This window comes from Cucurbita pepo, chromosome LG12 (genome assembly GCF_002806865.2).
Source record: "Cucurbita pepo subsp. pepo cultivar mu-cu-16 chromosome LG12, ASM280686v2, whole genome shotgun sequence".
NCBI lineage: Eukaryota > Viridiplantae > Streptophyta > Magnoliopsida > Cucurbitales > Cucurbitaceae > Cucurbita > Cucurbita pepo.
The window spans coordinates 2,344,522-2,359,315 of NC_036649.1; the positions used below are offsets into that span (position 1 = coordinate 2,344,522).

A 14,794-nucleotide genomic window follows, 5' to 3' on the forward strand; every position below is an offset into this window, starting at 1 on the left:
GCACTTAATGTATAGCCCACATGGGCACGCAGTCACTGCGTCAAGACTTGAAAATCTCTTACCTTTTTTCCCTGTTCGCCGTTTTGTCCCGAACAACGAGCAAGTTCGCCTAAAACTATTATAACTACAAAATACTGATCAACTTCACTGTGACAAGAGCTCTAGACATAAAAACCAGTTAGCTGCAATCTTCCCACACGAAGGAGGATGATAAGGAATCAACCTAAGAAACAATTCTGATATCAAATGATAAGAAATCAACCTAAGGGAAGTAAGATTGAGATTACTTTGTTGATCGAATATTTCAAGACAAAAACATTTGTTTGAGATTCAAATCATTCAACAAGCAAGATCGATTATATCTAGCTTGAATGATTCTAAACATGCAATCTAATCTATACATAAATGCAACGGAAAGGTAAGAACACTTGGCTGTAATAATAAAGAATCACTGCAAGAGAAAGTAAAATTCAGATTACCTTGTTGATCAAATATCTCAAGACAAGAACACTTGTTTGAGATTCGAATCACTCCACGAGCAAGATTGATCATGTCAAGCTTGAATGATTCTACATGCAACCAAAACTACACAGAATTGCAAAGAAACTTAGCCATTGGCTAAAGGAAAGCACAAATTGCTCATTTTACTACATTTTCCAAGTCTCTCCTACAAAAGATAAGATACATGACTTTATATAGCCTCAAAATGAAAACCCTTAACCTTCCATGAGACATTCCAACCCTTAACCTTTGTTGCATAAACAAAACTTAATTCTTCTTAACGTGGCATTAATATTGCATGATTGAGATGCCTGGTTTCATATCATTTCAAATGATCAAAACGCTATGGTGAAACACTTGGCACAGAGCTGGAAGGGCTGGAAGCGCGGATTTGATTTTCTGAGAAGTATCTAATGTAGCTAGAGCCCTTGGTGGAACAGGCATAGTGTAGCGTCCAACTTCTCAAACGTGCACCAATTTTTCACTCTATTCCATTTCCGAGTCACTCGTTAGTAGGAGCGTGATCGATCACCTGCTTCCTTTCCAGTTCCAAGTAATGAACTCTGTCATTCATGGCCTCCTTTTCATATGCTTCTATCATGATAGAATATGTTTTGCTATCTGGCTGACAATGTTTATCTTTCATTCGCTTAAACACTCTATCCATTTCCATCAGATCCTCAGCCTTTGCACAAGCAGATATAACAGCATTATAAAATGAGGTATTCTCTGGAATTTCACACTTTCCTGCCAACTTAACTGAGCCAATCACCTTATGGAAGAGACCTGCATTGGAATATCCATTTATAAGGCAACAGAATGTCTTGGTGTCTGCTTTCATGCCCTCAGCACGCATCTGCGTGAAGGTGTACTCCATATTCTTTGCATCTCCCACATCTGCAAAAGCTTCAATAACGTTGTTGTATGTCGAGGTCGTCCAAGGAAACTGCAGTTTGCGCATATACTCCATCACAGAAGACATTTTATCATACATCCTTTTCTTCCCATAAGCACCAATCAAAATATTGAATGTACGTGTTTCTGGCTCGATACCGAAGTTGCGAAACTTCTCGTACCATCTTTCCATCATTTCAATCTGACCCTTGTTACCAAACACACTAAGAATTATGTTCATTGTCCACACATCTGGTCTACAAGTTGTGCTCTCAAGCATTCCTAAAAGAACTTTCTCCATCTGGTCATACTTCCCTATCTTGCCATATCCACTTAAGACTATATTCTGAGTAACCGTGTTCGGAGTTATCAGTCGTTCGGCCATTTCCTCGTACAAAGATTCAACTAATTCAAAGCGAGAAGAATCGACACAAGCCTTGATTAATATACTATAAGTGTAGATATCAGGCTGGCAGCAAGGGAGGGTTTTCATGAGATTAAGAATGGAAAATGCATCATCAATGAGATTGTTACGACAATAAGCAGCAAGCAAAGCAGTGTAAAGTTCAGTGGTGGGTTCACATTTTTCTTCCACCATTGTGTCAAAAAGCAGACGGGCACGCTGTGGTTGGCCAGATCTTCCAAGAAGAACAAGCAGCTTCATGTAAGTTCCTTCTTTTGGTTCATAAAATGGCTGTTTGCGGAGCATTTCAAACACCTGAACGGTTGAATTGAAGCAGCCATAGTTGTTAAAGATGAAAACAATATTAGGAATCATGACTCTCCAAAATGGTATGATATTGTCCACTTTGAGCATAAGCTCTCATGGCTTTGCTTTGGGTTTTCCCAAAAGACCTCATACCAATGGAGATAGTATTCCTCACTTATAAACCCATGATCATTCCCTAAATTAGCCAATGTGGGACTCACTCCCAATAATCCTCGACAACAATACACGAACAAGTTAATGCAGGCTCTTCAAATTATCATTTCATTCCTTCAAATTAAGGCAAGAGAAGACGAATTTGCATGCCTCCAATTCAACTTTGAACAGCAAGTAATGAATCTCTGCATTTTTCTCTTTGTTCGTAAATGGACAAAAAGCTAATTCCAAAGCACATTACAAAATTATGCAATTCCTCATCGATTTAAACTCAAATCAATCAAAACAATGAACAAATGTAACAAAAAGAGGGATCGCAGAACAAATTTAACAAAAAACCCCAAAACAAAAAGTGAAATCAAAGGAAGAGGAAGCGACCTCAAGAGCTTGAATCCACCGTTTGTTCGTGATATGTTCCGACAAGGTTTCAGTAACGGTGTTAGCCCAAGCTTTGGCGTTCATTTTGCGATCTAATTTCTTCTTGACATTCTTGAGAGGGGTCTTCCTGGCGTCGAATCTCTCTGTAACGCCTGGAAATTCCCCTTGTTTCCAATGCTTCTTCTTAACCGGCGACGAAGAAGAAGGAGGAGGTGATTTTCTAGCGGGGGTCATCCTGGGGGCGGATGTCTCCGTAATACCTGGAAATTCCCCTTGCTTCCAGTGCCTCTTCTTATCCGGTGAGGAAGAAGAAGAAGAAGAAGGAGGAGGAGGCGATTTTCTAGCGGGGGCTGCAAATGTACAGCGAACAACGCGAGAATTGGAGTCGAAAGAAGATGAAATAAGGATGGGGAAGAAGGAAGAGGAGCCATGATCGAAAGAAACTGATGAAGGAAGGAGCGAAGAGGAGAAGGAGAAGGAGAAGGCAGCCATGGATGATGGAGTTCGCTCCGCAGAGCTTCAAGCAGTGAAGTGGATGAGTTCGAGTAGGATTTCGATTATGGATTAATTTTTTATTATATATAAATAATAAAAATTTTCCCAGGGACTACTTCCGTAAAAGAATAAAAGTAGAGGGACTAAAAAATAAATATTTTTCGAATTTTTCAATAAATGAGTGTTTATTATATTTGTAATTTTACCAATAATAATAATAATAACAACTACGTCAACACATCAGTAAGACGCAGTTGACGTATATCATCATTTAGAAGTTGAGGATTTGAATTTTACGTATTGCTGAAACTGTTAAGGTTTACCTGACATTATCCACTTATTCAATTGATCGTGGGCAATTTTTAGATATCAAACGGACCAGGATAGGTTTTGGAGTTCACTTCGTTCTTTTCACGGTATTGAAATTGGGGAAACTCGACCGTGGAGATAAGAAAGCTTGTCCTTAATGGAATGGTAACCGAAGAAAATGCTTTTTCTGGATATTGCTCAATCAGGACGTACGGGTCAACGGACAGTAGACAGTTTTTATGTACTAAAAAAAAAAAATTTCAATAATATTAAAAAAAAAAAAAGGTAGTTTTGTGATTTTAAAAGTTGTTGGGGTATTTTTAAAATATTTAAAAAATTTGAGGGTATTGTTGAAATTTTTTGTAAAGTATAAATACATTTTTAACCAATCAAACTGGGAACGAGTAGATTTCCGGCTGGCTATGGCGGTTCAAGCTCTCACTTGGATCTCTCCTTCTCGAATGTTGAGTTGAATTGAGCGTTCCTCAACATCGTCGAGTACTGTACTACTGCCAATAACTCAATTTCTTCCTTGTTGCTCTCTAGGTTAAGTTTATGCTTGCAAGTGAATAATCCTTCTGTTCTGTTCGATTCTGTCTGGTAAGCGAATCGAGGGGTAGGGGTTGCGGATTCGCGTCACTGGAGGAACAAGAAAGGGATGCTCTTCTCTTCATACTACGCCATCTTAACTTCTTCAAGGAGGCCAGGTTAGAGAAAATGATGTTAAAGCAATATTGATTTTATTTGTTATATCATTTCTCTTTTAAATTTTTGTCATTCTATTTATTTTCTGTTTGTGTCTAGTCCTGAATATTACAACGAGAAAAACAAATCGTAGATTGAATCCTAAGTGGGCTTGATATTGATTATTTGACATTCATGCACCAATCTAAGTTCTAGCATTGGGATTTAATCGTTACAAGATACTAAATCATTAAGGCTTAATCGTTATACTTCAAGAATTCAAAGCCCAAATCGTTATATTACAAAAAAGAAGTGTATCAAAGAAACATTAAAGAGCTCAAATGTAAAGATTAGAAATGAGATCTAGCTTAGAATTCACTACCTCTGAAAATTTAGTATCGATCCTCATGAACATTAGCCATTCAATACACGAATGGCAACATGAGGAGATAATGCCACCCCAACAGAAAAAGAACAAAAAAAAAGTTACAAAAACTTTGGACCTGTTTCATAGCCATCAATGCAATTGTGGAACTGTACATTAACACAATGATTGGGAACACCTCCAAATCATTTCTCTTCCCTGCTAGCTCTACTTGAGTGACCAATCCCAACAGAGAATTTGGAAGTTTGAAACTTACAAGCTTCTATTTTTTGCATCTATTCATTCTTTCACACTTGAAAGTCTCATTGTTTGTATCTTATTTGTGTCTTCTGGGTCCTCTCTCCTGTTTCCCAGACTCCATTTTGGTCGCAGCAGCATGGCCCTTTCTGGGTCTCCGATCCTGTAAGTTGTGATGAAATGCGAGTGAGTTGAGGTTAACGAATGCTGGTAAAGAATTAATGTTTTGAGGATGAAAGCAACCTGTCGAGGAATTGGATTTTCCTCGGAGTTGAGCATTCTGGCCACTTGGCTCATCTTAGGCCTCTTATCAGAATCTGGATCCACACACCTCAAAGCAGTTAAAAGAGCTCGCTTTAGTTCACTAACTGATGGCTTTCTCTCTATGTTTGGGTCTACCACCTCTTCTGATCGTTTGCTTCCTACCATCATCTTTAGCCAATCTACCAAATTTACCTGCACCCAAATTCCAAATTCTTGAGTTTGTTTGGGAACTAATCCACATGATCCAATGATCCAAAGATGTGAAACTACAGTCCCATTTGATAACCAATTGTTTTTTGAAAATTGAGTTTGTTTTATCTCAAGTTCTTTGCCATAATTTTGGTGTTTCTTATATAAACATTTGAATTCTTAACCAAATTTTAGAAACTATTTTTTTTTTTTTAGTTTTCAAAACATGGAGGATTTTGCAAAATACTTGTAAATTTTGATTACAAAAACAAAGAAACCAGTAGGGCAGGGCAGTTTATAAACTTGAATTTCAAAAACCAGAAATAAAAACAAAGTGGTTATCAAATATGGCCTAAGCTATCTGAGCCAATAAATACCTCATGTGTTGGGCGGCCATAATCAACAGGGTCTCTTCCAGTAATCGCTTCCAAAAGAACCACTCCAAAACTATAAACATCGCTCTTCTCGTTTAGAAGCCCAGATTTGGCATATTCTGGTGCCACATATCTATGACGAGAAAGAAAACAGAATGTTTTATCCCCAAACAAAAATATGGAAGAAGCAGCAAGTTAAGAGTGACTGTTTGTTTACTCACCCAAACGTTCCCATAACTCTGGTGGTAATGTGACTCTTCCCAGCACCGAGTAATTTGGCGAGCCCAAAGTCTGATAGCTTTGCATTAAACTCATCATCAATCAATATGTTGCTTGCCTTGATATCTCGATGTACAATTTTTGGTTCAATTGCCTCGTGCAAATATGCCAGCCTGAAAAAAAAACCATTAAAGATTGAAATCTTAAGTTCAATGGAGAAAAGATACAGCCAAATGATCAAATGAAGGTTATATACATATATATATATATATACTTACGCCTTAGCAGTACCAAGGAGAATTTTGATTCGGGCTTCCCAAGTGAGATATCCATACTGGCTTAAAGCTCCGTGAAGCCACTGCTCTAGATTTCCATTGTCCACATACTCATATACTAATATCCTGAAAATATCTACTATTTAGTATACAGCAATCTAAGCTAGCAAGTGAAGGAACAATCAAATGCATTAGCAATACCTGTGTGTTCCTTCAATGCAGTATCCCAGCAGCCTAACTAGGTTCTTATGCCTCACATGCCCAAACGCTTCTACTTCCACTCTGAATTCCCTTTCCGCTTGTCCTCTATATAAGTTAAAACCCACATTACATTTATAAGTTTTGTATGTCTGTGTTATTCTTTCATATTTCTCCATGGAAACTAGGTTTCTTACCTTAAACAAAGTTACATCCAACCAATAACACTCAGAAAATACAGTATTAGTTAACAAGGAGAACTTACACATTTAGAAGCTTTTTGACAGCCACAGGTGTCCCATTCATAAGTTGACCTCGATACACAACTCCATATCCTCCCTCCCCAATTATATTATCGTTTGAAAAATGCATTGTTGCAAGTTCCAGATCTCTTAAGGTGAACCAGTGACCCCATCCCAGTTGCGCGAAATCCGGCAGACCAGCCAGTGGCGAAGTGTCCGGTGGTATTGAATCTGAGGGTCTATGCAAAGCACTTGCTTCCTTGCTTCCTTCTCCAGAACCAATAGCATATATCTCTGTGTGATCATCTGAGCCTGATATGCTGTAATCGTAGGCCTTGTTTGAATATAGCAGAACCTTTTCTGATTCCGTTTCGATTCCATCATGGGGGCGGGGGCCCTGCTGGATTGCTGAAACATGATCCACCCCAATCTCCTTGATTTCCTTTGATGCAATGGAAATACGGCTGAGAGGAAGCATGCCACTTACCCTTCTAGACTTTCTTCTTGAAGTAACACATATTGATAGCACCACAAGGACTATTACAATAAACACCCCCACCAAGACTCCAGTAAACACCCATACCTTCATACCAAAAACAAACGTCTTCTTGGAAAGTGTTGTGTTTAGATCAGGCGCCATTTCCTTTTCCTCTAATATACAAAAAAGCAAAAAACGTTGCTGAGTAACTAGTACCTTCTGATGAATGTAGCAAACTCAGTTACCGGATGAGTGAATAAATGGGCGTTGATGATAAAATGAAAACAGTGTATGCAGTTCCCAGAGTTCCTCTCCTTAGATTAACCGACAGTTAAGGTAACCCAAATGAAAAAACTCCCAATGTAGAAGGCAGAGAAATGTTGTTGGGAATGCTGTCCCAAGCTTGGCTTCTAGGCCCTCTCCTGAGGTTAAACGAGTTAAGAGAAAGGGAGAAGAAGAAAAATGAAATGGTGGTGGGATGGGATGGAGTTTTCAGTAGTAGGTAACCAGGAAGGAAGGAGGAGAGAGGGAAATGGGCTATGTCTTTGCCTTGGTTTTTACATTACATTCAGAGAGAGAGAGAGAGAGAGAGAGAGAGAGAGAGAGAGAGAGAGAGAGAGAGAGGTATCAAATGAAAAACAACATCTTCCCACCTTCCTTTTCTTTGCTGTATCTTCAAATTTGTCTCTCTATCATCTTATTATATATTCTTTAATACAGAAAATCTATCAGTTCGGAGGATGGCAGACAACTGCAGCAGAACAACTTAGAATCGGTTTTATTTTATATTAAACTTTGTTTTCATTCTGGTGGTTAAATATCTATTGGACTTGGACTTAGGCAGGTAGATTGTAGGGCTAGATTATCGTAAATATCCTTAAACTTTGTCCATTAGTTAAAAAATACTTCTATTACTTCAAAAGTTGCAATATTACCTTTGATCTTTCATGAACGTTTCAATTTTGGAGTAACGTCCTTTTGAATGTAGGACACTTGTTTGGATTAGATAGGAAAGAACTATACCCAAACATGTTAACTTGTCGTCCAATATTCTAACGATTTGTATACTCCAAAAGTAGTCTTGAAATGTTTACGAAAGGTCTAAGATAAAATTGTAATATTTGAAAGAATACAATAGAGAGAAAAGTACGAGACTAGACTATCTTTACGACTTAGGCGAGGTTAGTGTTTAATTTATGTGATAAATGAAAGGTAAAAGATCAATTTAGAAAAAAAGAGGAAGAAAAGGAATGGTATTTATGTAGTGCTTGAAAGATGAAGAAAAGAAGAGATTAATCAAAAGGAAAGGAAGGTGTGGGGTTGGAGGCTGAAAAGACAGGGCAGCAGCGTGAAATTGCCCATTTACTTACCCACCACTCTCCATGCCTTAAGCCTTATACAAGGAAGGAGACTACACAACAATAGAAAAAGCTCTATTTCTTTACCTTTACCTATATGCTTGGTTAGGATTAGGAGCGATTTACCCGTCCAGCTTAGACATGGGGAACGGAAATGGGGAAGCCTTTTTTGTCTCTATTTTCGTCACCTATTTCAATTCCTATCTTTAAAATATTCTCCATTTACTTTTTAGTAGGTTGAGCTCGAGATTTTTATATATATTTTCGTCACCTATTTCAATTCTCATTTTTAAAATATCTCTATTTATTTTTTAATAGAGGGAGATTGTGATTTTTTTTTTGTTATATATATATATATATTGTGAAAAAATATTTTTTTTCAAATAAACTTTTCAATGAATAGTTTTTATTCTTTAATATGTTTTTTATTAAAAAAATATAAAACATCCGAATAAATTTAATAATATTTATAAGAAAAGATATAATACAATGTTTCTATCCACACAATCTTAAAAATAATAACTAAGTTTTCAACATTTAAATAAATAAATAAATGATAAGTGGGGTCCAATGAGATAGAAAATATAAATAAATTTCATGCCCCTTAAGTTAACAGAGAGAAATCTCCTCGCTCGCTATTTTATTTTTCTTCGTCTTTTCATGAACATGATTAATATAAGTTTAAATACCATTTTGACTTACAAAGTTTCATTTGGGTCTTTTAACTTTTAAGTTTGTTTCAATTTTGTTCATAACCTTTCTAAATGTTATTTCGGCCCATAACTTTACTAAATTACTATTTTGCCCTTTGCTATATTATTATTGTTATTATTATTAGTGCCTAATATTTACTTGTTAAAGGTATATCTCCAACTTGCATGACTTAAAATAGCATTCATATTAACTTGCTTATATAAAATTTAACGTGAGGAGTAAGTGAATTTGAACTTTTGACTTTTTAGTTAAGTATGTATATACATTAATTAGTTGAGTTATGATTAACTACGAGTTATCTTAATAACCAAATGTAATAGTGTCAAGCTGATTTGGACACTCGTGGGTTAAAATAGAATATTTATTTGACAACCAAGAACCAAAGCTTAGGTTCCTATACCCAAAGGCACTCCCGCCCACCTCAAGGTACGGATTGAGGAAACATCGCATCGAGAAGTTGAAGCTCGAGACCTCTAAAGCTAGTAAAACCAAGAGACTCCTAACCCTTACCAACCGAGTTCCCCCTTGGCACATAGCATGCTTAGTAGGTATACCTCTATTACTTTGGCACATTGCATGCTTAGTAGGCAGTTGGCAAGAATCTTTTCAGTCATTGTTTTGTTAGCCAAAGCCGGAACGGCAAGGATAATAGGGATTTTGTTCTGTTTTTTTTCCTTTTTTTTTTTTTTTTTTTTTTTTTTTNCCCGTTTTGTCGGCAGCTTACAACCTTGGTGTGTGTTCATTATGAACAAAAACAGTCAATCTAATGGCGATAAAGTTTTACTTAAATCAAGCTTTTGATGTTTTCCATTTATGAACAGGACAAGGAAACACTGCTGGAGTTTTGTTGGATGTTTTGCCTTTGCCCGTCTTACCATTTTTGTAAGAAAGGCTACAATTTAAGATAATTTAATACTTTGTTTCAAAGTGACGATGCCCTTTCTAAGCTTGTAAAATATATGATAAATACGAGATGAAAATGTGATGCTATAACTTTATTTATTTTTTTAATTTTTTATAATGAGGTATCTGGATTGACACGAAAAACTTGAATTAAAGGGTCTCGTGAACAAACAGTTATTTTGGAGATCTCCATCGAGAAGCATCAGACCTAGTAATAAGGGATCTTTTCCGTTAGCATTAGGTTATCATGTTTTTTTTTTTTTTTANTCAAATGAAAAACAACATCTTCCCACCTTCCTTTTCTTTGCTGTATCTTCAAATTTGTCTCTCTATCATCTTATTATATATTCTTTAATACAGAAAATCTATCAGTTCGGAGGATGGCAGACAACTGCAGCAGAACAACTTAGAATCGGTTTTATTTTATATTAAACTTTGTTTTCATTCTGGTGGTTAAATATCTATTGGACTTGGACTTAGGCAGGTAGATTGTAGGGCTAGATTATCGTAAATATCCTTAAACTTTGTCCATTAGTTAAAAAATACTTCTATTACTTCAAAAGTTGCAATATTACCTTTGATCTTTCATGAACGTTTCAATTTTGGAGTAACGTCCTTTTGAATGTAGGACACTTGTTTGGATTAGATAGGAAAGAACTATACCCAAACATGTTAACTTGTCGTCCAATATTCTAACGATTTGTATACTCCAAAAGTAGTCTTGAAATGTTTACGAAAGGTCTAAGATAAAATTGTAATATTTGAAAGAATACAATAGAGAGAAAAGTACGAGACTAGACTATCTTTACGACTTAGGCGAGGTTAGTGTTTAATTTATGTGATAAATGAAAGGTAAAAGATCAATTTAGAAAAAAAGAGGAAGAAAAGGAATGGTATTTATGTAGTGCTTGAAAGATGAAGAAAAGAAGAGATTAATCAAAAGGAAAGGAAGGTGTGGGGTTGGAGGCTGAAAAGACAGGGCAGCAGCGTGAAATTGCCCATTTACTTACCCACCACTCTCCATGCCTTAAGCCTTATACAAGGAAGGAGACTACACAACAATAGAAAAAGCTCTATTTCTTTACCTTTACCTATATGCTTGGTTAGGATTAGGAGCGATTTACCCGTCCAGCTTAGACATGGGGAACGGAAATGGGGAAGCCTTTTTTGTCTCTATTTTCGTCACCTATTTCAATTCCTATCTTTAAAATATTCTCCATTTACTTTTTAGTAGGTTGAGCTCGAGATTTTTATATATATTTTCGTCACCTATTTCAATTCTCATTTTTAAAATATCTCTATTTATTTTTTAATAGAGGGAGATTGTGATTTTTTTTTTGTTATATATATATATATATTGTGAAAAAATATTTTTTTTCAAATAAACTTTTCAATGAATAGTTTTTATTCTTTAATATGTTTTTTATTAAAAAAATATAAAACATCCGAATAAATTTAATAATATTTATAAGAAAAGATATAATACAATGTTTCTATCCACACAATCTTAAAAATAATAACTAAGTTTTCAACATTTAAATAAATAAATAAATGATAAGTGGGGTCCAATGAGATAGAAAATATAAATAAATTTCATGCCCCTTAAGTTAACAGAGAGAAATCTCATTTTTTTTTTTTTTTTTTTTGTGTCTCTATGATTGAGGCCCGTTTTGTCGGCAGCTTACAACCTTGGTGTGTGTTCATTATGAACAAAAACAGTCAATCTAATGGCGATAAAGTTTTACTTAAATCAAGCTTTTGATGTTTTCCATTTATGAACAGGACAAGGAAACACTGCTGGAGTTTTGTTGGATGTTTTGCCTTTGCCCGTCTTACCATTTTTGTAAGAAAGGCTACAATTTAAGATAATTTAATACTTTGTTTCAAAGTGACGATGCCCTTTCTAAGCTTGTAAAATATATGATAAATACGAGATGAAAATGTGATGCTATAACTTTATTTATTTTTTTAATTTTTTATAATGAGGTATCTGGATTGACACGAAAAACTTGAATTAAAGGGTCTCGTGAACAAACAGTTATTTTGGAGATCTCCATCGAGAAGCATCAGACCTAGTAATAAGGGATCTTTTCCGTTAGCATTAGGTTATCATGTTTTTTTTTTTTTTTAATTTTTTAATTTTATTTTATTGAGTTTAAAAATTATAGGATAGAGATCGAACCATCAAATATAAATATTAATGTCTTACTATATCTATATCTAGTATATTAATATAAGTTGTAATGAAGGTACATTGTATGAAAATATTATTATAATATTTATAACAAGTAATTAGGCTATGTTTATTATTATGATTAAGGAAATAATTGGTCTAAAATTTGGTATCCTCCCAAGCCGCGTTGGCATCCATTTTAATTACATTATTAATATTAAATGATTAATGATTCCCTTATACCCATTCTCATATTTCCACAACTCACAAGCTACTTGCAACAAATTATTGGACATAATATTATTTAATTTGGTGGGGTTGGTTCTCATGAAAAATATTTGGTTTTTGTATGTATATTTTTTAAATAAAATGTTACGATAATTTCTAAAAATTCAATTTTTAATATTACGATAGTTTTCCTTACCCGCCATAAATATATATATGTATATATAATTAGTTAGTTTTATGTTTAGTTTTGATATATAAATATAAAGTAGAAGGGAGAATATATTCTCCATTCGAGTCTCATTTAGTTAACGAAAAGATAAATAAACGTTTCTAGATTTATGTAATTAGTTAACGGAAATCTCTCCACTCCCTCCATTATTTTGTTCTTGTAGGCTAAATGAACATTTCTAGATCTAAGTAATCTAGTTAACAGCGAAAAATCTCTCCGCTCTCTCCATTTTTTCGTTCCTGCAGACTAAATGAACATTTCTAGATCTAAGTAATCTAGTTAACGGCGAAAAATCTTTCCGCTCTCTCCATTTTTTCGTTCCTGCAGACTAAATGAACATTTCTAGATCTAAATAATCTATCTCTCCGCTCTCCATTTTTTCATTCCTGTAGGCCAAATGAACATTTCTAAGTAACTAGTTTTAATGCATGGAATGAGGCAAGAGACTATTTATACATTTTGTTACAAGAAATATAGTTGGTACAATCTAGTAACTTCTGCAGGGCAATAATTGTGTATAGTCTAAATATGAGAAAAGTTGTGAGTAATTGAAACAGAGTATACAAATAAAATAGAATAACTATCAACCACTGGGCAGTGGGAATGGAATTCATAATGCTGTTAGACACAATGACTTAGTGTACAAAACAATGTCAAGTGGGTAAAATCCGCAAAGACATGAATCACCTCAAAGTAATACATTTACAGGAACACATTGTAGTTTCTCTTCAAATAAAAACTAATATAACATACCAAGCTCTATGCACATCTCAGCCAAGAATAGATTGAATTGCATACAAGGAAAGGAAAGCAAAGCAGAAGAATTCTCACAATGTCGTGTCTCTCGATGGCTTTAAGCAAGAATTTACTCGAAGTAGATGACCGAACAACGAAGATCTACCTGTTTCTAAGGCAAGAATTTACTCGAAATGTTCAGGTGTCCTCAGATACAAAAGCCTCCTGGCGGGAACGGGCGGTGCCAATCCAGGAATATCCCTGATGTCTTTGTTGTTGGGGTTCACAATCTGAAAATTTACATCACTTGTTATTGCAAAAGACACTAAATTTGAATACACTTTTGGAACTTTTCTTCTTTCAAGGTTTTGTTGAACAAAATAAACTGCAGAATTTACCTTAACAACGATTATGGCTATCACTCCACAAACAATTAGGAACAGAAACAGCATGATGCATTTGTCTGTAGCAACCTTTCCAAAAGAGTAGGGGAGGGGAGGGGAAGTTAGTCCCAGTAAGAAGACCAAAAAATGTGTTTTTCTGGGGCGGTCGGGGTGCGAGGGCCATAAGGTAGGCTTACCTGTCTGCCAATTTCCTTCACGAGCTGGGAAGCCTTCTTAATCGAAAAATTAATCGTGTCGAGCTCATTTACTATACGGCCCATTTGATCAGTCTGAAAATTTAATTGGGAAAAGTTAAGGGAATACCTGGGGAATTCTAATAATCAGGTCAGATAGGAAAATATACTTTTAACCGTAAGGTGTAATTTCAACGATGAACATACTTGGCCTTTTAATGTAACAGCAGTTTGAGTTCCAACTTCAATAGTTTGTTCAACCACCTATGGACCGAAGTTAAGCATTAGAACAAAGGGGCAGAAACAATTAAATCACCCGTTTCCAGAAGTTCGTTCTTCACCTTTTTAGTGCGTTCAATAGCCTGATCGGTCTCATCCATTGTTTTCTTCCCAGCATCCATAAGTTCTTGATTTGTCATAGCTACAGTACAAAAGCATGCCAATAGAATGAGAAAAAAGGACACTTCTGGAATTCCAAACATATAAAATAAGAAGCTGCTTAGCAATTTTATCTTCAATTGCTTGCTATACTAATTACTGCCTTATTGGGAAAAGACAAGGCATACATTTATAAAGGGAGTATGAAGATATTTTTTGTCACTACACCCTTGTTTTTAGTCAAAGGCCAAAAAAGAAGTTGATTAAACATAGAATTGTTTTGATTAAAAAATTATTTGTTTTTCTTTTCCTTTTTACTAAAAAATATATGTATTCCAGCTATATAGATAATTTTAATGAAAAACTAGCTTACAGGGAGAAAAATGAAAGAGAGAAGAAAGAAAGAACATAAAAAGGGAATCACAAGATGATGCAGGCAAAGAACAAAAGCCAAAAAACTGCAAACATTATTGTAAAAAGGGAAATGAAAGGAT

General features: G+C 35.2%; 3 protein-coding genes across 3 annotated transcripts in view; all 3 read right to left on the minus strand.

Moving 5' to 3' along the window:
- Nucleotides 1-638: 638 nt before the first annotated feature.
- Nucleotides 639-3,196, minus strand: LOC111806596 (pentatricopeptide repeat-containing protein At3g06430, chloroplastic-like). Its single transcript, XM_023691971.1, has 2 exons — nucleotides 2,657-3,196; nucleotides 639-2,113 (listed from the first exon to the last, which is right to left on the minus strand). Exons 1-2 carry the CDS (start codon nucleotides 3,146-3,148, stop codon nucleotides 1,004-1,006), a joined length of 1,602 nt encoding a protein of 533 aa, XP_023547739.1. The 5' UTR covers nucleotides 3,149-3,196; the 3' UTR covers nucleotides 639-1,003.
- A 1,198-nt stretch (nucleotides 3,197-4,394) lies between these two features.
- On the minus strand, nucleotides 4,395-7,633 carry LOC111806597 (probable receptor-like protein kinase At2g42960). The gene is made up of 7 exons (XM_023691972.1): nucleotides 6,551-7,633; nucleotides 6,289-6,393; nucleotides 6,091-6,213; nucleotides 5,815-5,985; nucleotides 5,597-5,726; nucleotides 5,010-5,222; nucleotides 4,395-4,929 (listed from the first exon to the last, which is right to left on the minus strand). The coding sequence occupies exons 1-7, from the start codon at nucleotides 7,165-7,167 to the stop codon at nucleotides 4,846-4,848; spliced, it is 1,443 nt and encodes a 480-aa protein (XP_023547740.1). The 5' UTR covers nucleotides 7,168-7,633; the 3' UTR covers nucleotides 4,395-4,845.
- Nucleotides 7,634-13,169: 5,536 nt separating this feature from the next.
- Nucleotides 13,170-14,794, minus strand: part of LOC111807311 (novel plant SNARE 13) — a 6,803-nt gene continuing 5,178 nt past the window's right edge. The window contains exons 6-10 of the mRNA XM_023692976.1: nucleotides 14,264-14,343; nucleotides 14,130-14,186; nucleotides 13,926-14,018; nucleotides 13,744-13,818; nucleotides 13,170-13,635 (exon numbers count right to left, since the gene is read on the minus strand). Of these exons, the coding sequence (XP_023548744.1) occupies nucleotides 13,531-13,635; nucleotides 13,744-13,818; nucleotides 13,926-14,018; nucleotides 14,130-14,186; nucleotides 14,264-14,343 (410 nt within the window). The 3' untranslated portion in view covers nucleotides 13,170-13,530. The remainder of the gene's footprint in view (nucleotides 13,636-13,743; nucleotides 13,819-13,925; nucleotides 14,019-14,129; nucleotides 14,187-14,263; nucleotides 14,344-14,794) is intronic.

Bases quoted from the DNA above. Each gene is read 5' to 3' on its own strand.
- LOC111806596 (XM_023691971.1), bottom strand. From the start codon at position 3,148: ATGGCTGCCTTCTCCTTCTCCTTCTCCTCTTCGCTCCTTCCTTCATCA. The intron at 2,114-2,656 runs GTCGCTTCCTCT...TCAACCGTTCAG, and splicing joins GGTGGATTCAAGCTCTTGAG to GTGTTTGAAATGCTCCGCAA.
- LOC111806597 (XM_023691972.1), bottom strand. From the start codon at position 7,167: ATGGCGCCTGATCTAAACACAACACTTTCCAAGAAGACGTTTGTTTTT. The intron at 5,986-6,090 runs GTAAGTATATAT...TTTTTTTTTCAG, and splicing joins CTCCTTGGTACTGCTAAGGC to GCTGGCATATTTGCACGAGG. The intron at 5,223-5,596 runs GTATTTATTGGC...ATTTGGGTGCAG, and splicing joins ATGGCCGCCCAACACATGAG to GTAAATTTGGTAGATTGGCT.